General features: G+C 48.3%; 1 protein-coding gene across 1 annotated transcript; it reads right to left on the bottom strand.

Annotated features, from left to right (window-relative positions):
• Positions 1 to 5202: 5202 nt before the first annotated feature.
• stk39 (serine threonine kinase 39) lies at positions 5203 to 25264 on the bottom strand. Its single transcript, XM_056580277.1, has 17 exons — positions 25182 to 25264; positions 23169 to 23281; positions 21284 to 21392; positions 18880 to 19018; positions 18292 to 18347; positions 17814 to 17923; positions 14492 to 14593; positions 14025 to 14158; positions 13879 to 13927; positions 13667 to 13735; positions 9236 to 9343; positions 8636 to 8692; positions 7959 to 8020; positions 6906 to 6958; positions 6430 to 6498; positions 6195 to 6259; positions 5203 to 5594 (listed from the first exon to the last, which is right to left on the bottom strand). Exons 1-17 carry the CDS (start codon positions 25240 to 25242, stop codon positions 5520 to 5522), a joined length of 1431 nt encoding a protein of 476 aa, XP_056436252.1. The 5' UTR covers positions 25243 to 25264; the 3' UTR covers positions 5203 to 5519.
• Positions 25265 to 26193: the final 929 nt, after the last annotated feature.

The raw sequence follows: 26193 nt of genomic DNA, 5'->3' as shown, positions 1-26193 counted from the left end.
ATTGTATGTTTTTTATATTAAAAAACACTTTATTTTATCCTGTCTGCTCAGAGGGATTATATTATTATTATTATTATTATAATTATTATTATTATTAAAATTATTATTATTATATTGCCTACCCATTCTGTCTGACTCAAATAACACTGCAGTGCTGCCTGAACCAGTCGATCTGCCCTTAACCAGTCGACCTGCCCTTAACCAGTCGACCTGCCCTGAACCAGTCGACCTGCCCTTAACCAGTCGACCAGCCATTAACCAGCCAACCTGACCCTTAACCAGTCGACCTGCCCGTAGCCAGTCGACCTTGCCCTTAACCAGCCGACCAGCCCTTAACCAGTTGACCTGCCTTTAACCAGTCAACCTGCCCTTAACCAGTTGACCTTGCCCTTAACCAGTCGACATGCCCTTAACCAGTCGACCTGACCCTTAACCAGCCAACCTTCCCCTTAACCAGCCGACCTGCCCTTAACCAGTCGACCTTGCCCTTAACCAGTCGACCTGCCCTTAACCAATCGACCAGCCCTTAACCAGTCGACCTGCCCTTAACCAGTCGACCAGCCTTCAACCAGTCGACCTACCCTTAACCAGACGACCTTGCCCTTAACCAGTCGACCTTGCCCTTAACCAGCTGACCTGGCCTTCAGCCAGTCGACCATACCTTAACCAGCCGACCTGACCCTTAACCAGTCGACCTGCCCTTAACCAGCCGGCCTAACCTATAACCAGTCGACCTTCCCTTAACCAGTCGACCTTGCCCTTAACCAGTAGAGCTGCCCTTAACCAGTCGACCTGCTCTTAACCAGCTGACCTGGCCCTTAACCAGTCGACCTGCCCTTAACCAGTGGACCTGCCCTTGACCAGTCGACTAGCCCTTGACCAGTCGACTAGCCCTTAACCAGTCGACCTGCCCTTAACCAGTGGACCTGCCCTTAACCAGTTGACCTGCCCTGAACCAGTCGAACTGCCCTTAGCCAGTTGACCTGCCCGTAGCCAGTCGACCTGCCCGTAGCCAGTCGACCTTGCCCTTAACCAGCCGACCAGCCCTTAACCAGTTGACCTGCCCTTAACCAGTCAACCTGCCCTTAACCAGTTGACCTTGCCCTTAACCAGTCGACATGCCCTTAACCAGTCGACCTGACCCTTAACCAGCCAACCTTCCCCTTAACCAGCCGACCAGCCCGTAACCAGTCGACCTGCCCTTAACCAGTCGACCTTGCCCTTAACCAGTCGACCTGCCCTTAACCAATCGACCAGCCCTTGACCAGTCGACCTGCCCTTAACCAGTCGACCAGCCTTCAACCAGTCGACCTACCCTTAACCAGACGACCTTGCCCGTAACCAGTCGACCTTGCCCTTAACCAGCTGACCTGGCCTTCAGCCAGTCGACCATACCTTAACCAGCCGACCTGACCCTTAACCAGTCGACCTGCCCTTAACCAGCCGGCCTAACCTATAACCAGTCGACCTTGCCCTTAACCAGTAGAGCTGCCCTTAACCAGCTGACCTGGCCCTTAACCAGTCGACCTGCCCTTAACCAGTGGACCTGCCCTTGACCAGTCGACTAGCCCTTGACCAGTCGACCTGCCTTTAACCAGTCAACCTGCCCTTAACCAGTTGACCTTGCCCTTAACCAGTCGACATGCCCTTAACCAGTCGACCTGACCCTTAACCAGCCAACCTTCCCCTTAACCAGCCGACCTGCCCTTAACCAGTCGACCTTGCCCTTAACCAGTCGACCTGCCCTTAACCAATCGACCAGCCCTTAACCAGTCGACCTGCCCTTAACCAGTCGACCAGCCTTCAACCAGTCGACCTACCCTTAACCAGACGACCTTGCCCTTAACCAGTCGACCTTGCCCTTAACCAGTAGAGCTGCCCGTAACCAGTCGACCTTGCCCTTAACCAGCTGACCTGGCCTTCAGCCAGTCGACCATACCTTAACCAGCCGACCTGACCCTTAACCAGTCGACCTGCCCTTAACCAGCCGGCCTAACCTATAACCAGTCGACCTTGCCCTTAACCAGTAGAGCTGCCCTTAACCAGCTGACCTGGCCCTTAACCAGTCGACCTGCCCTTAACTAGTGGACCTGCCCTTGACCAGTCGACTAGCCCTTGACCAGTCGACTAGCCCTTAACCAGTCGACCTGCCCTTAACCAGTGGACCTGCCCGTAACCAGTGGTCCTTGCCCGTAACCAGTGGTCCTTGCCCTTAACCAGTCGACCTGCCCTTAACCAGTCGACCAGCCTTTAACCAGTCGACCTGCCATTAACCAGTCGACCTTCCCTTAACCAGTCGACCTTGCCCTTAACCAGTAGAGCTGCCCTTAACCAGTCGACCTTGCCCTTAACCAGTCGACCTGGCCCTTAACCAGTCGACTAGCCCTTAACCAGTCGACCTGCCCTTATCCAGTCGACCTGCTCTTAACCAGCTGACCTGGCCCTTAACCAGTCGACCTGCCCCTAACCAGTCGACCTGCCCTTAACCAGTCGACCTGGCCCTTAACCAGTCGACTAGCCCTTAACCAGTCGACCTGCCCTTATCCAGTCGACCTGCTCTTAACCAGCTGACCTGGCCCTTAACCAGTCGACCTGCCCCTAACCAGTCGACCTGCCCTTAACCAGTCGACCTTGCCCTTAACCAGTCGACCTTGCCCTTAACCAGTGGACCGGCCCTTAACCAGTGGACCTGCCCGTAACCAGTGGACCTTGCCCTAAACCAGTAGAGCTGCCCTTAACCAGTCGACCTTGCCCTTAACCAGTCGACCTGCCCTTAAGCAGTCGACCTGCCCTTAGCCAGTCGACCTTCCCCTTAACCAGCCGACCAGCCCTTAACCAGTCGACCTGCCCTTAACCAGTCGACCTGCCCTTGACCAGTCGACTAGCCCTTAACCAGTCGACCTGCCCTTAACCAGTCAACCTTGCCCTTAACCAGTCGACCTTGCCCTTAACCAGTCGAGCTGCCCTTAACCAGTGGACCTGCCCTTAACCAGTGGACCTTGCCCTTAACCAGCGACCTGGCCCTTAACCAGTCAACCTGCCCTTAACCAGTCGTCCTGCACTTAACCAGTGGACCTTGCCCTTAACCAGTAGAGCTGCCCTTAACCAGTCGACCTTGCCCTTAACCAGTCGACCTGCCCTTAAGCAGTCAACCTGCCCTTAGCCAGTCGACCTTCCCCTTAACCAGCCGACCAGCCCTTAACCAGTCGACCTACCCTTAACCAGTCGACCTGCCCTTGACCAGTCGACTAGCCCTTAACCAGTCGACCTGCCCTTAACCAGTCGACCTTGCCCTTAACCAGTAGAGCTGCCCTTAACCAGTCGACCTTGCCCTTAACCAGTCGACCTTGCCCATAACCAGCTGACCTGGCCTTTAACCAGTCGACCTTGCCCTTAACCAGTCGACCTTGCCCTTAACCAGCTGACCTGGCCTTTAACCAGTCGACCTTGCCCTTAACCAGTCGACCTTGCCCTTAACCAGCTGACCTGGCATTTAACCAGTCGACCAGCCCTTAACCAGTCGACCTGCCCGTAACCAGTCGACTAGCCCTTAAGCAGTCGACTAGCCCTTAACCAGTCGACCTGGCCCTTAACCAGTCGACTAGCCCTTAACCAGTCGACCTGCCCTTATCCATTCGACCTGCTCTTAACCAGCTGACCTGGCCCTTAACCAGTCGACCTGCCCTCAACCAGTCGACCTGCCCTTGACCAGTCGACCTGCCCTTAACCAGTCGAACTTGCCCTTAACCAGTCGACCTTGCCCTTAACCAGTCGACCTGCCCTTAACCAGTGGACCTGCCCGTAACCAGTGGACCTTGCCCTTAACCAGCGACCTGGCCCTTAACCAGTCAACCTGCCCTTAACAAGTCGTCCTGCACTTAACCAGTCAAACTGCCCTTACCCAGTCGACCTGCCCTTAGCCAGTGGACCTGCTCTTAGCCAGTCGACCTGCCCTTAACCAGTCGACCTTTCCCTTAGCCAGTCGACCTGCACGTAAAGGGCTCATGTCATGCCATCAGGTGTGGGTGTGTTCTTAATGTCAACCAAGTGCCAAACTGCTGCCATTTGCTAGAGCTTTCTGCTAATCTACCCCATGATGTCATATTCTTGATTAATTAATGATGGCTCTCTTGGTTCATCAAGTTGCTATTGGAACAAAATGACAATCTGTGAAAAAAGAGGATATTTTTCTTCTTCAGTACGGCTGCACTCTACCAGTATGAGACAGGAACCGCAGGCAGCGAGGTAGGTATGTCGTCGAATATATTTATTGAGGAAAATAAATGTTTAAAACCAGCTGATCACAGAGGAAACGGGGATAAAGGCAACATACTATTCAAATAAAAGTACCTCATAAATAAAATCAAAGACACATTATGGAAGCTAATATTCAATATACATTATAACTTAAGTAATTTAAAGGTTACAGATGTATTTGGATCTACTGTATTATAGTCAGAGTGGAGGTTCTACTGTAGTCTCAGAGTGGAGGTTCTACTGTAGTCAGGGTGGAGGTTCTACTGTAGTCTCAGAGAGGAGGTTCTACTGTAGTCTCAGAGTGGAGGTTCTACTGTAGTCTCAGAGAGGAGGTTCTACTGTAGTCTCAGAGTGGAGGTTCTACTGTAGTCTCAGAGAGGAGGTTCTACTGTAGTCTCAGAGTGGAGGTTCTACTGTAGTCTGAGAGAGGAGGTTCTACTGTAGTCTCAGAGAGGAGGTTGTACTGTAGTCAGAGAGGAGGTTCTACTGTAGTCTCAGAGTGGAGGTTCTACTGTAGTCTCAGAGAGGAGGTTCTACTGTAGTGTAGTCAGAGTGGAGGTTCTACTGGTCCCTGTCCCTCCTGGTCTCTGTCCCTCCTGGTCCCTCCTGGTCTCTGTCCCTCCTGGTCCCTGTCCCTCCTGGTCTCTGTCCCTCCTGGTCCCTCCTGGTCCCTGTCCCTCCTGGTCCCTCCTGGTCCCTCCTGGTCTCTGTCCCTCCTGGTCCCTGTCCCTCCTGGTCCCTGTCCCTCCTGGTTTCTGTCCCTCCTGGTCCCTCCTGGTCTCTGTCCCTCCTGGTCCCTGTCCCTCCTGGTCTCTGTCCCTCCTGGTCCCTCCTGGTCTCTGTCCCTCCTGGTCCCTGTCCCTCCTGGTCTCGGTCCCTCCTGGTCCCTCCTGGTCTCTGTCCCTCCTGGTCCCTGTCCCTCCTGGTCTCTGTCTCCTGGTCCCTCCTGGTCCCTCCTGGTCCCTCCTGGTCTCTGTCCCTCCTGGTCCCTCCTGGTCTCTGTCCCTCCTGGTCCCTGTCCCTCCTGGTCTCTGTCTCCTGGTCCCACCTGGTCTCTGTCCCTCCTGGTCCCTGTCCTTACTGGTCTCTGTCCCTCCTGGTCTCTGTCTCCTGGTCCCTCCTGGTCTCTGTAAGGCTTGGTTAGGGTTAGGCTGGGTTAGGGTTAGGCTGGGCTATGGTTAGGGTAGGGGTCAGGATTAGGGGAGGCAGTGCGTTCCTAACCCTGACCCTCTCCCTTAGGGTTCCAAGGGAGGGTTCGGTGGTCAGATGACACTCAGCTGGGCGAAGCCGGTCAGCTTCACCTCATCCGGGGTCTCTGAGTCGTCGCAGCTGGAGGCCTGGGGGGGGGGTCAGGACAGTATACCTCAATTTTTGCCTTAACCAAGTTAAGAAAGTGTGCCTGTGGGTCAACAGGAAGATGTTAGTGCAGTGTGTAGCTCTAGTAGCTAACCTGATGTAGCTCTAGTAGCTAACCTGATGTAGCTCTAGTCGATAACCTGATGTAGCTCTAGTAGATAACCTGATGTACCTCTAGTAGCTAACCTGATTTAGCTCTAGTAGCTACATGTTAACCTGTCCAAGGACTGTCCAACCGTTCTCGGTCCTGATTGCTGCATGTTCAGCATACTAGCAGTAGAATACTGTGTTCAGTATAATAGTATGGTACATTGTTAGCATTATGTATTCATATTGCTGACATGGGGAATCACAACATAGATTGATACACTACATGGTGTTCAGCCATTTACTCCTGGCCTGAAAAACGTACACATTCCAATTCTCAGTAGACTCAACTAAGTGCAATTAGTGTGGAACCATTTACGTGTTAAATGGTTCCACACTAGTTACTGTTGAACCCAACAGTCCTGATATCAATAAGCAGTTAACATCCTGTTTTATGACGTACAGCAGTACAATGAACTGTGTGTAAAACTTACGAGTTTAAAAGTGAGTACTTTGTAGGTGTTTGGGTCATCAACCATCCGCTGAAGATTAGCAGCCACTGAGGAACAGAAACAGGTCAGAACTATTTAGTCCAGAACTATTTACTCCACAATTATTTAGTTTACCCTTTCCAAAGCGGCCAAGTCTACCTCAGACTCAGACTGTACTGACTAACCCTTAGACCAGACTGTACTGACTAACCCTTCGACCAGACTGGCGGACTCATACCGATCATGACATCATGTCCGTGGACCAATCCGGCGGAGTACAGCTCCTGGGACACGCCCTCCGAGGTGTCTGTCAGCAGACAAAGCAAACATCAGGCCTATTATCTTAAGTTCTATTAATGATTATTAGGATTATCATACGTTACATTTATGATAATACATTATGAAAATATATAATGTATAATACATACTATATAATGACATAAGACCTACAAAGACATTAAAACAATGTAATATATAATCAATATTCTATAGAATAATATATACTATTTGATAATAATATATTATAATAACTTACATTAATACAACCCCTACAAAGGCATGATAGGGTTATTCAACTTGGCTAAATAATGATAAGATATAATAAATAGAGTGAGTGACATAAAATATTATTGATGTATATTATAATTAAGCCATAGAAAGCTAGAGAACCATAACCAGGGAATATCAGGATGCTGATGGCCTCCCTCTCCTCACCTCGGCCCGGGCTGAATTCAAACCGGATGTCGTTCAACTCCTTCCTGCCGTTCCTGAAAGGAGAAGCACACATTAAAACCAGGAGGCAGGTGTTTATTTTTAGGGTTAAGGGTCAAGGGTCAAGGGTTAGGGCACAACTTGAAGAACAAAGTCTTAGAAAAAAAGATTTCTGGTAGAACCTAGAATAATCACCATTATTAACTAGTAGTCATCTTAGCACAGGGTTAGGGTTAGCTAACACTATCTAGTAGTCATCTTAGCCCAGGGTTAGGGTTAGTGTGTGGACACTAAAGGTTAGTGTTAGGTCACTTAGGTTGAGGACACTAAGGGTTACTGTGAGGACACTAAGGGTTAGTGTAAGGACACTAAGGTTGAGGACACTAAGGGTTACTGTGAGGACACTAAGGGTTAGTGTGTGGACACTAAGGGTTAGTGTAAGGACACTTAGGTTGAGGACACTAAGGGTTACTGTGAGGACACTAAGGGTTAGTGTGTGGACACTAAGGGTTAGTGTAAGGACACTAAGGTTGAGGACACCAAGGCTTAGTGTGTGGACACTAAGGTTGAGGACACTGAGGGTTAGTGTTAGGTCACTAAGGGTTAGCGTAAGGACACTAAGGGTTAGTGTGAGGAAACTAAGGGTTAGTGTGAGGACACTAAGGGTGAGGACACTAAGGGTTAGTATTAGGACACTAAGGGTGAGGACACTAAGGGTCAATATGAGGACACTACGGGTTAGCATGAGGACACTAAGGGTGAGGACACTAAGGGTTAATGTGAGGACACTAAGGTTGAGGACACTATGGGTTAGTGTGAGGACGCTAAGGGTGAGGACACTAAGGTTAGTGTTAGGTCACTAAGGGTTAGTGTGTGGACACTAAGGGTTAGTGTGTGGACACTAAGGTTGAGGACACTAAGGGTTAGTGTTAGGACACTAAGGGTGAGGACACTAAGGGTTAGTGTGAGGTCACTAAGGGTTAGTGTGAGGACACTAAGGGTTAGTGTTAGGTCACTAAGGGTTAGAATGAGGACACTAAGCGTGAGGACGCTGACCTCAGCCGTAGGACCAGGTTAACCACACCGTCCATGAAGGCGTCGTTCTGGAAGGGCTCCACCTGCAGAAGGGACAGGGAGCTACATCAACCAGGGGAGGAATGTACTCTCATGTACTGCACAGGGGGGAAAGTATTCTGTAATGTACTGCACAGGGGGGAAAGTACTCTGTAATGTACTGCACAGGGGGGGAAATACTCTGTAATGTACTGCACAGTGAGGAAAGTACTCTGTAATGTACTGCACAGGGAGGAAAGTACTCTGTAATGTACTGCACAAGGAGGAAAGTACCCTGTAATGTACTGTACAAGGAGGAAAGTACTCTGTAATGTACTGCACAGGGAGGAAAGTACTCTGTAATGTACTGCACTGAGAGGAAAGTACTCCATAATGTACTGCACAGGGAGGATAGTACTCTGATGGAGTGCAGTGTTCACTCTGGCCTCCTACTAGGGGGCCCTAAAGGTCACACACACACACACACACACACACACACACACACACACACACACACACACACACACACACACACACACACACACACACACACACACACACACACACACACACACACACACACACACACACACACACACACACACACACACACACACACACACACACACACACACACACACAGTGCGGCCGTGTGTTGGTGTAGTGCAGCTGCCACCCACCTGGGGGTGCTGAAGAGTCCGCGTGACCATTGGGACCATGTTGGCCTTCCTGTCATTCTGGAAATAAAATGAGATTCATCATTTTGCTCTTATGTCCTCGGTAGGGTTGGGTTAGAAGGATAGATAGTTAAGGATGGATTAGAATTGATGGACAGGCTTAGAATTAGTTAGTGAGGGCTAGTTGAGAATAGGTAGTTAGTGACCGTAACCCCACCCCACCCCCTCACCCTCCCTCACCTCCTCACCCTCTCACTCCCCTCACCCCCCTCCCACCCCCTGGCCCTCCCCCCCACTCACCAGGCCCCTCACCCCCCTCCCACCCCCTGGCCCTCCCCCCCACTCACCTGGCCCCTCACCCCCCTCCCACCTCCCACCCCCTGGCCCTCCCCCCCCACTCACCAGGCCCCTCACCCCCCTCCCACCCCCTGGCCCTCCCCCCCACTCACCAGGCCCCTCACCCCCCTCCCACCCCCTGGCCCTCCCCCCCACTCACCAGGCCCCTCACCCCCCTCCCACCCCCTGGCCCTCCCCCCCACTCACCAGGCCCCTCACCCCCCTCCCACCCCCTGGCCCTCCCCCCCCACTCACCAGGCCCCCCGCCCCCGCCCCCGCCTCCCGGCGGCCCGTGTCCGGCTGCTCTTCGCTCCACTCCCAGGCCCCGTCCGCCATCTTCTGCAGACGGCCGCTGGAGCCTGAGGGCCTCCTCACCTGGGGGGAGGGTTGAGAGGGTGAGGGAGGAAGGGGGTGAGGGAGGGAGGAAGGGGGTGAGGGAGGGAGGGAGGGGGGTGAGAGGGGCTCCGTCGTCGTACAAGACGAAGCTGTAGAAGCAAGCTTTCCCTCCTGGGACTGAACAGCCAGCAGCGAAAGGGCAAGGCTGAGGCACGCATCTACTGACCCTACCTACCCCACCCCCTACTGACCCTACTGACCCCACCCCCTACTGACCCTACCTACCCCACCCCCTAATGACCCTACTGACCCTACCTACCCCACCCCCTACTGACCCTACCTACCCCACCCCCTACTGACCCTACCTACCCCACCCCCTAATGACCCTACTGACCCTACCTACCCCACCCCCTACTGACCCTACCTACCCCACCCCCTACTGACCCTACCTACCCCACCCCCTACTGACCCTACCTACCCCACCCCCTAATGACCCTACTGACCCTACCTACCCCACCCCCTACTGACCCTACCTACCCCACCCCCTAATGACCCTACTGACCCTACCTACCCCACCCCCTAATGACCCTACTGACCCTACCTACCCCACCCCCTACTGACCCTACCTACCCCACCCCCTAATGACCCTACTGACCCTACCTACCCCACCCCCTACTGACCCTACCTACCCCACCCCCTACTGACCCTACCTACCCCACCCCCTAATGACCCTACTGACCCTACCTACCCCACCCCCTACTGACCCTACCTACCCCACCCCCTAATGACCCTACTGACCCTACCTACCCCACCCCCTACTGACCCTACCTACCCCACCCCCTAATGACCCTACTGACCCTACCTACCCCACCCCCTACTGACCCTACCTACCCCACCCCTTACTGACCCTACCTACCCCACCCCCTAATGACCCTACTGACCCTACCTACCCCACCCCCTACTGACCCTACCTACCCCACCCCTTACAGACCCTACCTACCCCACCCCCTACTGACCCTACCTACCCCACCCCCTACTGACCCTACCTACCCCACCCCCTACTGACCCTACCTACCCCACCCCCTAATGACCCTACTGACCCTACCTACCCCACCCCCTACTGACCCTACCTACCCCACCCCTTACTGACCCTACCTACCCCACCCCCTAATGACCCTACTGACCCTACCTACCCCACCCCCTACTGACCCTACCTACCCCACCCCCTAATGACCCTACTGACCCTACCTACCCCACCCCCTACTGACCCTACCTACCCCACCCCCTAATGACCCTACTGACCCTACCTACCCCACCCCCTACTGACCCTACCTACCCCACCCCCTACTGACCCTACCTACCCCACCCCCTACTGACCCTACTGACCCCACCCCCTACTGACCCTACCTACCCCACCCCCTAATGACCCTACTGACCCTACCTACCCCACCCCCTACTGACCCTACCTACCCCACCCCCTACTGACCCTACCTACCCCACCCCCTAATGACCCTACTGACCCTACCTACCCCACCCCCTACTGACCCTACTGACCCCACCCCCTACTGACCCTACCTACCCCCACCCCCTACTGACCCTACCGACCCCACCCCCTACTGACCCTACCTACCCCACCCCCTACTGACCCTACCTACCCCACCCCCTAATGACCCTACCTACCCCACCCCCTACTGACCCTACCTACCCCACCCCCTAATGACCCTACTGACCCTACCTACCCCACCCCCTACTGACCCTACCTACCCCACCCCTTACAGACCCTACCTACCCCACCCCCTAATGACCCTACTGACCCTACCTACCCCACCCCCTACTGACCCTACCTACCCCACCCCCTAATGACCCTACTGACCCTACCTACCCCACCCCCTACTGACCCTACCTACCCCACCCCCTAATGAACCTACTGACCCTACCTACCCCACCCCCTACTGACCCTACCTACCCCCACCCCCTACTGACCCTACTGACCCTACCTACCCCACCCCCTAATGACCCTACTGACCCTACCTACCCCACCCCCTACTGACCCTACCTACCCCCAACCCCTACTGACCCTACTGACCCTACCTACCCCACCCCCTAATGACCCTACTGACCCTACCTACCCCACCCCCTACTGACCCTACCTACCCCACCCCCTAATGACCCTTCCTACCCCACCCCCTACTGACCCTACTGACCCCACCCCCTACTGACCCTACCTACCACCCCCCCTACTGACCCTACCTACCCCCACCCCCTACTGACCCCACCCCCTACTGACCCTACCTACCCCCACCCCCTACTGACCCTACCTACCCCCACCCCCTACTGACCCTACCCCCTACTGACCCTACCTACCACCCCCCCTACTGACCCTACCTACCCCCACCCCCTACTGACCCTACCTACCCCACCCCCTACTGACCCTACCTACCCCCACCCCCTACTGACCCTACTGACCCTACCTACCCCACCCCCTAATGACCCTACTGACCCTACCTACCCCACCCCCTACTGACCCTACCTACCCCCAACCCCTACTGACCCTACTGACCCTACCTACCCCCACCCCCTACTGACCCCACCCCCTACTGACCCTACCTACCCCACCCCCTACTGACCCTACCTACCCCCACCCCCTACTGACCCTACTGACCCTACCTACCCCACCCCCTAATGACCCTACTGACCCTACCTACCCCACCCCCTACTGACCCTACCTACCCCCAACCCCTACTGACCCTACCTACCCCACCCCCTAATGACCCTACTGACCCTACCTACCCCACCCCTACTGACCCTACCTACCCCACCCCCTAATGACCCTTCCTACCCCACCCCCTACTGACCCTACTGACCCCACCCCCTACTGACCCTACCTACCACCCCCCCTACTGACCCTACCTACCCCCACCCCCTACTGACCCCACCCCCTACTGACCCTACCTACCCCCACCCCCTACTGACCCTACCTACCCCACCCCCTAATGACCCTACTGACCCTACCTACCCCACCCCCTACTGACCCTACCTACCCCACCCCCTACTGACCCTACCTACCCCACCCCCTGCTGACCCTACCTACCCCACCCCCTACTGACCCTACCTACCCCACCCCCTACTGACCCTACCTACCCCATCCCCTACTGACCCTACCTACCCCACCCCCTACTGACCCTACCCACCCCACCCCCTACTGACCCTACCTACCCCACCCCTCCTACTGACCCTACCTACCACCCCCCCTACTGACCCTACACCCCCCCTACTGACCCTACCTACCCCACCCCTCCTACTGACCCTACCTGCTCCACCCATCCTACTGACCCTACCTGCTCCACCCCTCCTACCATGACCCTACCTGCTCCACCCCTCCTACCATGACCCTACCTCCTCCTCCCCTCCTACCATGACCCTACCTCCTCCTCCCCTCCTACCATGACCCTACCTGCTCCACCCCTCCTACCATGACCCTACCTGCTCCACCCCTCCTACCATGACCCTACCTGCTCCACCCCTCCTACCATGACCCTACCTGCTCCACCCCTCCTACCATGACCCTACCTGCTCCACCGCTACTCCGCCTCCTTGAGCTGATCCTAAAATACTCTTGAACAACAAAAACTAAAATACCTTCAAAGTAGACAAATAAAAATAAGAATTGTTGTGTTGTCCAATTGTTGCATGTTAGTATTGTATGCACAAAATGTGAATATCGGTTTGGTTTAGTTTTGTATGTCTAGTGAGTTTAATATTTTTTATAATTGTAGTATTTTTTTACTTATTTTTGGCCCGTAGACTTCGGAACAGACGCAGTCGATGGTATGGATTAAGCAACATAATGCTGGTTGTCAATTGACAATAAGTATACAATGAAATTAAATTGGTGTCAGTCCAGCAATAGTCGCTGTACAGTAGACGTGGCAGTCACAACATCTATCATTGTGGAGTAGACGTGGCAGTCACAACATCTATCATTGTGGAGTAGACCTGGCAGTAACATCTCTCATTGTGGAGTAGACGTGGCAGTCACAACATCTATCATTGTGGAGTAGACCTGGCAGTAACATCTCTCATTGTGGAGTAGACGTGGCAGTAACATCTATCATTGTGGAGTAGACGTGGCAGTAACATCTATCATTGTGGAGTAGACGTGGCAGTAACATCTCTCATTGTGGAGTAGACGTGGCAGTCACAACATCTCTCATTGTGGGGTAGACGTGGCAGTAACATCTCTCATTGTGGAGTAGACGTGGCAGTAACATCTATCATTGTCAACATCTACTGTTGTACAGTAGATGTTGCTATTTATTCAATAAGGGAGCACATTTAAAGGAAAGTTTTTTATCTTAGTACCTTCTTGGCTCGCTGTTTCTGTATCTTTGGGGCCTGACTCATGAGTGTCTCCACCAGATACTCTCTGTTCTGTAATGCAAAATCACAATTATGAAAATAATAAATGAGTTTGAGTTTCAGTAGCAAACAATAATTGTACAGAACTTAGAAAGGACTTAACAGGAAAAATATGGAGATGAGCCCAAATATATAAATATAATAAGAAATTATACCTTTGCTTTTTGAAAGAATTTACACTTCAAGAGTTCTGCTGCTGTGGGCCTGTGATGTGCATATAAAAACAACGTAGATTAAAAATAGATCGCGTGCAGGCAGATGATTCAATGATGCATATCAATGACTGTTATCAGAAGTTTACCTTTTGGTGGGGTCCTTTTGAAGGCACATAGTTATTAGCTTTCTAAATGATTTTCCATATTTCTTAAGCAGCTCCTTGTCCTCGACACCGGTCTCTAAGCTTGGAGGGTCGTTCTGCAGGGTCAGCATTAGGACCTGGACGATACAAGATCAACGTGAAGCATCCTACCCACATCGCATTGTTAAGATAAGAAATAAATGAGGCCGAAGATGTATCCATTCCTTAAAACATAAAATATGATGAGGCATAACTGATCCCTAACCCTAGAACGTGATTTGAATGGTTCTGGAGACACAGTACAACGGTAGGAGGGGTGTTATATTCTACGAGTTAGCGTTTCATTTGAGGGTTAGGGATGGGCTCCTTTAGACCAGAACACAGGAAGGGACAACGGCATTGAAGAAAATAGAGAAGGCTGAGGTTTGCTGAGAGACAAGGAGCAGGAGTGAGCCAATGGTTCCCCTGACCTTCATGGGTGGATACTGATGGTAAGGAGCACAGCCTGTGGCCAGCTCGATAGCTGTGATCCCGAAGCTCCAGATGTCAGCCTTGAAGTCGTAGCCTCGTACCTGGAGACATGAAGAGGGTCGCTTCGTAAGACGCTTCGAGCCTTCCTACCCTGACGCATTGTGACCGGTGTTGGACCAACATAGTACAACATGGTAACATAGTAAACATAGTACAACATAGTAACATCGTAAACATAGTACAACAATGTACTGCTAACATAACAGAAGTAGGCTCTCACACAACATTACAGAAGTAGGCTGTAACACTGTTAACATAACAGAAGTAGGCTGTAACACAACATAACAGAAGTAGGCTGTAACGCAACATAACAGAAGTAGGCTGTAACGCAACATAACAGAAGTAGGCTGTAACACTGTTAACATAACAGAAGTAGGCTGTAACACTGTCAACATAACAGAAGTAGGCTGTAACACTGTTAACATAACAAAAGTAGGCTGTAACACTGTTAACATAACAGAAGTAGGCTGTAACACAACATAACAGAAGTAGGCTGTAACACAACATAACAGAAGTAGGCTGTAACACAACATAACAGAAGTAGGCTGTAACGCAACATAACAGAAGTAGGCTGTAACGCTGTTAACATAACAGAAGTAGGCTGTAACACTGTCAACATAACAAAAGTAGGCTGTAACACTGTTAACATTACAGAAGTAGCCTGTAACACTGTTAACATAACAGAAGTAGGCTGTAACACAACATAACAGAAGTAGGCTGTAACACAACATAACAGAAGTAGGCTGTAACGCTGTTAACATAACAGAAGTAGGCTGTAACACTGTCAACATAACAGAAGTAGGCTGTAACACTGTTAACATAACAAAAGTAGGCTGTAACACTGTTAACATAACAGAAGTAGGCTGTAACACTGTTAACATAACAGAAGTAGGCTGTAACGCTGTTAACATAACAGAAGTAGGCTGTAACACAACATAACAGAAGTAAGCTGTAACACAACATAACAGAAGTAGGCTGTAACACAACATAACAGAAGTAGGCTGTAACGCTGTTAACATAACAGAAGTAGGCTGTAAAACTGTCAACATAACAGAAGTAGGCTGTAACACTGTTAACATAACAGAAGTAGGCTGCAACACAACATAACAGAAGTAGGCTGTAACACTGTTAACATAACAGAAGTAGGCTGTAGGGTTAGGGTTAAGTCTCCTACTTGACAATAGCCCGGGGTTGTTGCTGCTACCAACCGCACCACCTTTATTTTTCTGTTATTATAATCAGCCCTAGCTAGAGAAAAAACTGAATTCTACTGCTATGTTTAACATAGGAGGTTTGTCATGTTAAACATAACATTAGAACTTGAGTTAAAATGTTATATTTAACCAAAGAGAAGTATAGAATTAATGCTTTATTTAAGATAAGTGTACGGCTATATTTATTATTACAAAGGGTAATTGCTATTTCTAATTTCTATTTCACTTTATATTTATGTCATGTTTGACACATTGTACACTTTTAAGAGTCAGTTCTCCATTTATAAACATGCACTTTGCATATTTTATACATATTTATTTAAATGTGTGTATTTGTAGACACCTGTGCTTGTGTGTATTGTCTGCCAGGTAGCAATGCTGTATTTTTGTTATTGTTTTTGTTTGTTTTTTGTTTGGACATGGCCCTATCCTTTGTAATGCTGCTGCTATGTGCCCTCAATTGCCCCCTGGGGACAAATACAGGTTTTTTTTAATTTTTAATTTTATTTAAGGGAACAGAAGTATAATGATATGTTCAGCAGTACTAGCACCTACTACAGCACGCTAATGCTATAGCCCTACTACAGCGTGATAATGCTAATGCTATAGCCCTACTACAGCGTGATAATGCTAAAGCACTACTACAGCATGTTAATGCTAATGCTATAGCACTACTACAGCGTGCTAATGCTAATGCTATAGCACTACTACAGCGTACCAATGCTAATGCTATAGAACTACTACAGCAGGCTAATGCTAATGCTATAGCACTACTACAGCGTACTAATGCTAATGCTATAGAACTACTACAGCGTGCTAATGCTAATGCTACAGCACTACTACAGCGTGCTAATGCTAAAGCACTACTACAGCGTGCTAATGCTAATGCTATAGCACTACTACAGCGTGATAATGCTATAGCCCTACTACAGCGTGCTAGTGCTAATGCTATAGCACTACTAAAGTGTGCTAGAACTAATGCTATAGAACTACTACAGCGTGCTAATGCTAATGCTATAGAATTACCACAGCGTGCTAATGCTTTAGCCCTACTACAGCGTGCTAATGCTATAGACCTACTACAGCGTCCTAGTGCTAATGCTATAGCACTACTACAGCGTGTTAATGCTAATGCTATAGCACTACTACAGCGTGCTAATGCTAATGCTATAGCACTACTACAGCGTGCTAATGCTAGTGCTATAGCCCCACTACAGCGTGCTAATGCTATAGCCCCACTACAGCGTGCTAATGCTATAGCCCTACTACAGCGTGCTAATGCTAACACTATAGCACTACTACAGCGTGCTAATGCTATAGCCCCACTACAGCGTGCTAGTGCTAGTGCTATAGCCCCACTACAGCGTGCTAGTGCTAATGCTATTGCCCCACTACAGCGTGCTAATGCTAATGCTATAACCCCACTACAGCGTGCTAGTGCTAATGCTATAGCCCCACTACAGCGTGTTAATGCTAGTGCTATAGAACTACTACAGCGTGCTAATGCTAATGTTATAGCACTACTACAGCGTGTTAATGCTAATGCTATAGCACTAATACAGCGTGCTAATGCTAGTGCTATAGCCCCAATACAGTGTGCTAGTGCTATAGCCCCACTACAGCGTGCTAGTGCTATAGCCCTACTACAGCGTGCTAGTGCTAATGCTATAGCCCCACTACAGCGTGCTAATGCTATAGACCCACTACAGCGTGCTAGTGCTAATGCTATAACCCCACTACAGCGTGCTAGCGCTAATGCTATAGCCCTACTACAGCGTCCTAGTGCTAATGCTATAGCACTACTACAGCGTGTTAATGCTAATGATATAGAACTAATACAGCGTGCTAATGCTAGTGCTATAGCCCCACTACAGCGTGCTAGTGCTATAGCCCCACTACAGCGTGCTAATGCTATAGCCCCACTACAGCGTGCTAGTGCTTTAGCCCCACTACAGCGTGCTCGTGCTAATGCTATAGCCCTATTACAGCATGCTAATGCTAATGCTATAGCACTACTACAGTGTGCTAATGCTAAGCAAAGGTTCACCTGCTCCATGACCTCGGGGGCCATCCAGCATGGCGTTCCGACGAAGGTCTTCCGGACTTTGTTCCTGGAGATGTCGCCCCCTGTGGCTAGAAACGAACTTACTCCGAAATCTTTACAAAAAACAAACAAATGCATATGGTTCAAGGATTGTATTAAGTTTGGTGATTAATGTAGACAATTCTACATTGTGCAGACATAATTGTTTTAGTGCAATTCACGCAAAGATCCATAAATTGTGTATTAAAAAAAGACAGATATTTCTTAAATTTTATTTTGTTTTATTCTAGCTTTCATATCCAAATGGTCAATAAGAGACCTAATGTTCTACTTAAAAAAAAAAGTAGAATGGTGAAATAAATCCTGCTATAGGACACTGTTGGAATGAAAATAGATATTCATTTTAAATCACTATCCCATAACTATCTTTTCAATTATTTTGAAACATGGAGAGGGAGAGATTCATTTGGAGCGCACACACCTGCAATCTGAACAGAACCGTCATCTCCCAGCAAGATGTTTCCTGCCTTCACGTCCCTGCGGACGAGCAGACAGAGGAGACAGCAGTCAGTATGTGGGCCAGTATGGATCCCAGGTCGATGAACCTCCGCTAGCTCCACCCCCCAGGCGACACACGATTAACGACCTTGACATCCAGGAAGTGAACTCAACACAAATGGATTGGCACCGAAAAAAGGATGGAACTCAGAACGCAGAACGAATGGGCTTGGATTACTTCAATATATTTATTAGAAAGCAAATAATTATCTTACCATCATGGTTTCCCGCCTGTGGGTACCAGTGAATCTGTCCACCCGGTGTGTACCTGTGTATCTGTCCACCCGGTGTGTACCTGTGTATCTGTCCACCCGGTGTGTACCTGTGTATCTGTCCACCCGGTGTGTACCTGTGTATCTGTCCACCCGGTGTGTACCTGTGTATCTGTCCACCCGGTGTGTACCTGTGTATCTGTCCACCCGGTGTGTACCTGTGTATCTGTCCACCCGGTGTGTACCTGTGTATCTGTCCACCCGGTGTGTACCTGTGTATCTGTCCACCCGGTGTGTACCTGTGTATCTGTCCATGTCTGTGCAGGTAGTCCAGGCCTTCTAAGACTTCTTTTAATATGGTGGCAATGATCGGCTCATCCAGCCCTCCGCTTCTCTGCTCCTCCTTGCTGGCGCCTTTGATGATATCCAGCATTGACCCTGAAACACACAACACACAACCCGCATATAACAAACAACACACATACAACACAAAAAACGCATACAACACACAACACGCATACAACACACAACCCGCATATAACACACAACACACAAAACGCACACAACACACCACACAACACGCATACAACACACAACCCGCATACAACACACAACCCGCATACAACACACAACACGCATACAACAAACAACACACATACAACACAAAAAACGCACACAACACACAACACGCATACAACACACAACACACAACACGCACACAACACACAACACGCACACAACACACAACACGCACACAACACACACACAAAACAAAACGCATACAAACCACAACAAACATACAACACACAACACACAGACAACACACAACACACACACAACACACAACACACACACAACACACACACAACACACAACACACACACAACACACAACACACACACACATACAACACACAAACAACATGCATACCAAATGTTACAACATGGCAAAACAAAAACACAACAGGCATCAGGGTAACACAAACAACACTTATCATGACCAGACATAACTACACAAAATGGTAACACAAAAACATAACACGCAACATCATTGTTATTCAGTTTACTATTTACATCTCTATTAGTTAAGATGACCAACCCTATTAGTTAATATGACCAACACTATTAGTTAATTTGACTAACCCTATTAGTTAAGATGACCAAACCTATTAGTTAATATGACCATCACCATTAGTTAAGATGACCAACACTATTAGTTAATTTGACTAACCCTATTAGTTAAGATGACCAAACCTATTAGTTAATATGACCATCACCATTAGTTAAGATGACCAACACTATTAGTTAATTTGACTAACCCTATTAGTTAAGATGGCCAAACCGATTAGTTAATATGACCATCACCATTAGTTAAGATGACCAACACTATTATTTAAGATGACCAACCCTATTAGTTAAGATGACCAACCCTATTAGTTAAGATGACCAACACTATTAGTTAATATGACCAACCCTATTAGTTAAGTTGACCCACCCTATTAGTTAATATGATCATCACCATTTGTTAAGATGACCAACACTATTAGTTAATATGACCAAACCTATTAGTTAAGATGACCAACCCTATTAGTTAAGATGACCAATCCTATTAATTAAGATGACCAACCCTATTAATTAATATGACCAACCCTATTAGTTAAGATGAAAAACCCTAGTAGTTAAGATGACCAACCCTATTTGTTAATATGACCAACCCTATTAATTAAGATGACCAACACTATTAGTTAAGATGACCCACCCTATTAGTTAAAATGACCAACCCTATTAATTATGATGACCAACCCTATTAGTTACGATGACCAACCCTATTAGTTAAGATGACCAACACTATTAGTTAAGATGACCCACCCTATTAGTTAAGATGACCAACCAAAGTGTAATGGTTCACTCCCATATTAAATCACAGAGTAGAAAAGAGAACTGTGTCTTAAATGAAAAACTATTTTATAATAACTTTGACAAACTCCAATAATTGGAAATTAAATCAGACCATAATTACTAGTGATACTAATCTGAATAGATACTTCTACTAATATTAGAATCAGATACTAGTGATACTAATCTGAATAGATACTTCTACTAATATTAGAATCAGATACTAGTGATACTAATCTGAATAGATATTTCTACTAATATTAGAATCAGATACTAGTGATACTAATCTGAATAGATACTTCTACTAATATTAGAATCAGATACTAGTGATACTAATCTGAATAGATACTTCTACTAATATTAGAATCAGATACTAGTGATACTAATCTGAATGGATACTTCTACTAATATTAGAATCAGATACTAGTGATACTAATCTGAATAGATACTTCTACTAATATTAGAATCAGATACTAGTGATCCTAATCTGAATATATACTTCTACTAATATTAGAATCAGATACTAGTGATACTAATCTGAATGGATACTTCTACTGATATTAGTGTCAGATACTAAAAAAGTAATACTAATCTGAATGGATTCTTCTAGTGATACTAGAACCAGACACTAGTGATCCTAATCTGAATGGATTCTTCTAGTGATACTAGTACCAGACACTAGTGATCCTAATCTGAATGGATTATTCTAGTGATACTAGTACCAGACACTAGGGAGCCTAATCTGAATGGATTCTTCTAGTGATACTAGTACCAGACACTAGGGAGCCTAACCAGAGCCGTTCCTCACCGCCTCCCAGCAGCCTCATGACCAGCCACAGCTCGTCTCTCACCACGAAGGAGGTGAAGTAGCTCACCACGTTGGGATGGCTGCAGCCACTCAAGGCCTGGATCTCCTTCTAGAGAGACAGATGGACATGGAGTTAGGGTTAGGGTTAGGGTTAGGGTTAGGGGTTAACCCTAACCCTAAGGAGGTGAAGTAGCTCACCACGTTGGGATGGCTGCAGCCACTCAAGGCCTGGATCTCCTTCTAGAGAGACAGATGGACATGGAGTTAGGGTTAGGGTTAGGGTTAGGGTTAGGGGTTAACCCTAACCCTAAGGAGGTGAAGTAGCTCACCACATTGGGATGGCTGCAGCCACTCAAGGCCTGGATCTCCTTCTAGAGAGACAGATGGACATGGAGTTAGGGTTAGGGTTAGGGGTTAACCCTAACCCTAAGGAGGTGAAGTAGCTCACCACGTTGGGATGGCTGCAGCCACTCAAGGCCTGGATCTCCTTCTAGAGAGACAGATGGACATGGAGTTAGGGTTAGGGTTAGGGTTAGGGTTACGGGTTAACCCTAACCCTAAGGAGGTGAAGTAGCTCACCACATTGGGATGGCTGCAGCCACTCAAGGCCTGGATCTCCTTCTAGAGAGACAGATGGACATGGAGTTAGGGTTAGGGTTAGGGTTAGGGGTTAACCCTAACCCTAAGGAGGTGAAGAAGCTCACCACGTTGGGATGGCTGCAGCCACTCAAGGCCTGGATCTCCTTCTAGAGAGACAGATGGACATGGAGTTAGATGGTATATCATGGTGGTCATGTTGGAGTCCATGGCCAAGGGTTCACCAAGTTCTGCAGCGAGATGCCTCTGACCCTTAACCCCCAACCCTACCCCAAACCACTTAGCATAACCCTAACCAAAACACTTAACCCTAACCCTAAGCCTAACCCCTGACCCTAACCCTTACCTCTAACCCTAAAGGGGTTTAGGGTTAGAGGTCACGTTCACACCAAACGCGAAGGGGCGACACGACTCCATACAAAGTCAACGTAGAGACCCTAGCTCCTCATCTCAGGCCATATTTGACATCATTCATTCATTCATCAAAGTGACACAATTTATTGTGTCACTTTTTATGAATCATGTCTATACGTGGGAGTAAATGCTCCCCCCCCCCCCCTCCCATTATGAAGGGGGGGGGGGGGGGAGGCTGTTCTTTTAATCAAAGTAACATAGATTGCATCATATAAGATTGGAATAGCTCCAAAGAGAAACTAGTTCAGCTTAGACTGTTGTTGTATGCTAATCAGTAATTTAATTAGTACTTATTAGTAGGGGTATTTTTTTCAATAAACCACTAAACATGTAAATAAACAAGAGCAATAAACAACTAATCCTCAGTAGGCTATCACATCGCGTTGCATCCTGTTCTTAAGCATATAGAGCATGTGATTATGAAAATAGGTCGCAAATAGGGCGAATTTGAAAAACTGCGACAAATTTTGGTTTGTCGCACGACACTTTCGCCCTGCACAGGCGAGCGCGTTCACGAGGATTTACAGCGGGACATTCGCGTGATGACAGCCAATCAGCGTTCAACAGCGTGGCCGCTGAGTGACATGTGTAACGTAACAGCCATCAGCGTTCAACAGCGTGGCCGCTGAGTGACATGTGTAACGTAACAGCCATCAGCGTTCAACCAACCAACCGTTCCCTGCAGTGCAGTCCGGGATGAACCGCAGCAAATTGACCTGACAAAACTTGCACAGCGACAGTCGCGCGACAAAACTTGGGCGACAACGCGAACGGGCGACAAACGTGTCTTTTAGTGTGAACGCACCCTAACCCTAACCCTAACCCTAACCCTAACCCTTAACCCTTAACCCTAGCCCTAAGCCACTCCTCTCACCAGCAGCTCCTCCATGCTGGTCTGACATTTCTCCAGGTTGATCCTCTTGATGGCGACGCGTTCCCGTCTGGGGGAGCAGAGAGCGGCCTGGACCACGGCCGTGGCCCCCCGGCCTGGGGGGAGAGAATACAGACACACACAGAGACACACACAGAGGGTCAACAACACAGACACACACACAGAGACACACAGAGACACACAAAGAGAGTCACACAGACACACAGCGGAGGGTGACCAACACCCACAGCTGGGGGACAGTGGACCAGAGGACCTACTCCATCCATTCGCTAACCCTAGCTCCTAGTGCTACATCACACGCTAAACTTAGCTCCTAGTGCTACATCACACGCTAACCGTAGCTCCCAGTGCTAGATCACACGCTAACCCTAGCTCCTAGTGCTACATAACACGCTAACCCTAGCTCCTAGTGCTAAATCACATGCTAACCCTACCTCCCAGCCCAGTGCTTCATCACACGCTAACCCTAGCTCCTAGTGCTACATCACACGCTAACCATAGCTCCTAGTGCTACATCACACGCTAACCCTAGCTTCTAGTGCTACATCACATGCTAACCCTAGCTCCTAGTGCTACATCACACGCTAACCCTAGCTCCTAGTGCTACATCACACGCTAACCTTAGCTCCTAGTGCTACATCACATGCTAACCGTAGCTCCCAGTGCTACATCACACGCTAACCCTAGCTCCTAGTGCTACATAACACGCTAACCCTAGCTCCTAGTGCTAAATCACATGCTAACCCTACCTCCCTGCCCAGTGCTTCATCACACGCTAACCCTAGCTCCTAGTGCTACATCACACGCTAACCATAGCTCCCAGTGCTACATCACACGCTAACCCTAGCTTCTAGTGCTACATCACATGCTAACCCTAGCTCCTAGTGCTATATCACACGCTAACCCTCGCTCCTAGTGCTACATCACACGCTATCCCTAGCTTCTAGTGCTACATCAAATGCTAACCCTAGCTCCTAGTGCTACATCACACGCTAACGCTAGCTCCTAGTGCTACATCACACGCTAACCCTACCTCCCAGTGCTACATCACAAACTAGCTCCTAGTGCTACATCACACGCTGAGAAACAGTAGTCAGCCTCCAGGGCTAATACAAGCCCAGAGTTATAGCTCTAACAGCACATATGCATGACTTACAAGCCCAGGGTTAAGTCACTACCTAACCCCTGCACATATACAGCGTGGTAGTGCTTCATGACTCATCTCAGGCCATATTTGACATCATTCATTCATTCATCAAAGTGACACAATTTATTGTGTCACTTTGATGAATCATGTCTATACGTGGGAGTAAATGCTCCCCCCCCCCCCCTCCCATTATGAAGGGGGGGGGGGGGGGGGGGGCTGTTCTTTTAATCAAAGTAACATAGATTGCATCATATAAGATTGGAATAGCTCCAAAGAGAAACTAGTTCAGCTTAGACTGTTGTTGTATGCTAATCAGTAATTTAATTAATACTTATTAGTAGGGGTATTTTTTTCAATAAACCACTAAACATGTAAATAAACAAGAGCAATAAACAACTAATCCTCAGTAGGCTATCACATCGCGTTGCATCCTGTTCTTAAGCATATAGAGCATGTGATTATGAATCAAATATGAATGCAACAATAGAATTACATATAATTACCGGTATTTGGATACAACAAGAATGTTACAATGCAACAATATGAATATATAACAATGCAACAATATGAATATATATCAACTTAAATTTAAACAGCAACAATATACCAATATAAATGTCCAACCGCAACAATATAACAATATGAATGTAACGGTGTAACAATATGATAATATGAAGTTAACGGTGAAGCAATATGACAATATGAAGTTAACGGTGAAGCAATATGACAATATGAAGGTAACCTCCTCATTGCAAAGCACCGCTAGCCGTAATAAGCCGGTCGGCATCAGCCTCCGGTAATACCTCAGAGTCGCTCCCTCTTCTGGTTCTAGTTGATCAGATACTGACCGATGACTGTCTCCAGCTCGTAGGAGTCCCTCGTGATCGGCCAGCTCGGCTTCTCCGCCATGATGAGAGATGAAGAACACCAGTCTGACCCGGGACACCAGCGGCCGCCTCACACACACACACACACACACACACACACGCACGCGCAAAAGGACGCGTGCTCGCGCACGCACGACGCATGCACACACACACACACACACACACACACACGCACACGTACACACACACACACACACACACACACACACACACACACACACACACACACACACACACACACACACACACACACACACACACACACACCCACCCACCTAGCAATACACATTTATAACGTATGTCACTTGGTATTGCTAAGGTGTCTCCATTTACCCTGTTACCCTTGTGAACACTTTTTACATTTGTATGATTAATAAACACACAACACAAAGAAGAGCCGAACAAAAAGCGGGCATTATCGGATAAAAGTCAAATTTCAAATTCAAAAAACATAAGTCAAAAAGTCTAATTCAAAAAACACCATTCAAAAAGTCAAATATTTTTCTACTTTACCAACTACTACTACTAACTAAGCATAAACTTGTTAACTACATATACTCCATGGTACCTCATTGCTGAGTGCTTAAAATCTGTCAGCAGATAGCGCCAAAAACACAGTCCTGCAGTTCTCTTAGCAGACACACAGACAGGCAGGCAGACAGGCGGCAGACAGATAGACAAACATTACTATTTGAAGAAACGATCGAAAAGCCTTAAGCCTCAGAGAGAATCTAGTGAGAGGTTCAATAGAGACAATATCAGGAGACAAGCCCTTACTAACTAACTAACAACTAACGGACTTTTCAAATATCGAACTAACAACTAATGGTCCTTTCGAACTGGGAATGTTTGCCTGTTTTTTAGTGATTATTTTAAAGAATTTCTATTTTAATTTTGATTAAAATGATAATTTAAACATCGTTTTCTCCTTTTTCAGATTTATCAGGGAGAATTATGATTAATGAAGTAGGCC

The sequence above is a fragment of the Gadus chalcogrammus genome, chromosome 20, assembly GCF_026213295.1.
Source record: "Gadus chalcogrammus isolate NIFS_2021 chromosome 20, NIFS_Gcha_1.0, whole genome shotgun sequence".
NCBI lineage: Eukaryota > Metazoa > Chordata > Actinopteri > Gadiformes > Gadidae > Gadus > Gadus chalcogrammus.
The sequence above is the reverse complement of the archived record's forward strand: the minus strand, read 5'-3'. Positions and strand labels throughout refer to the sequence as shown.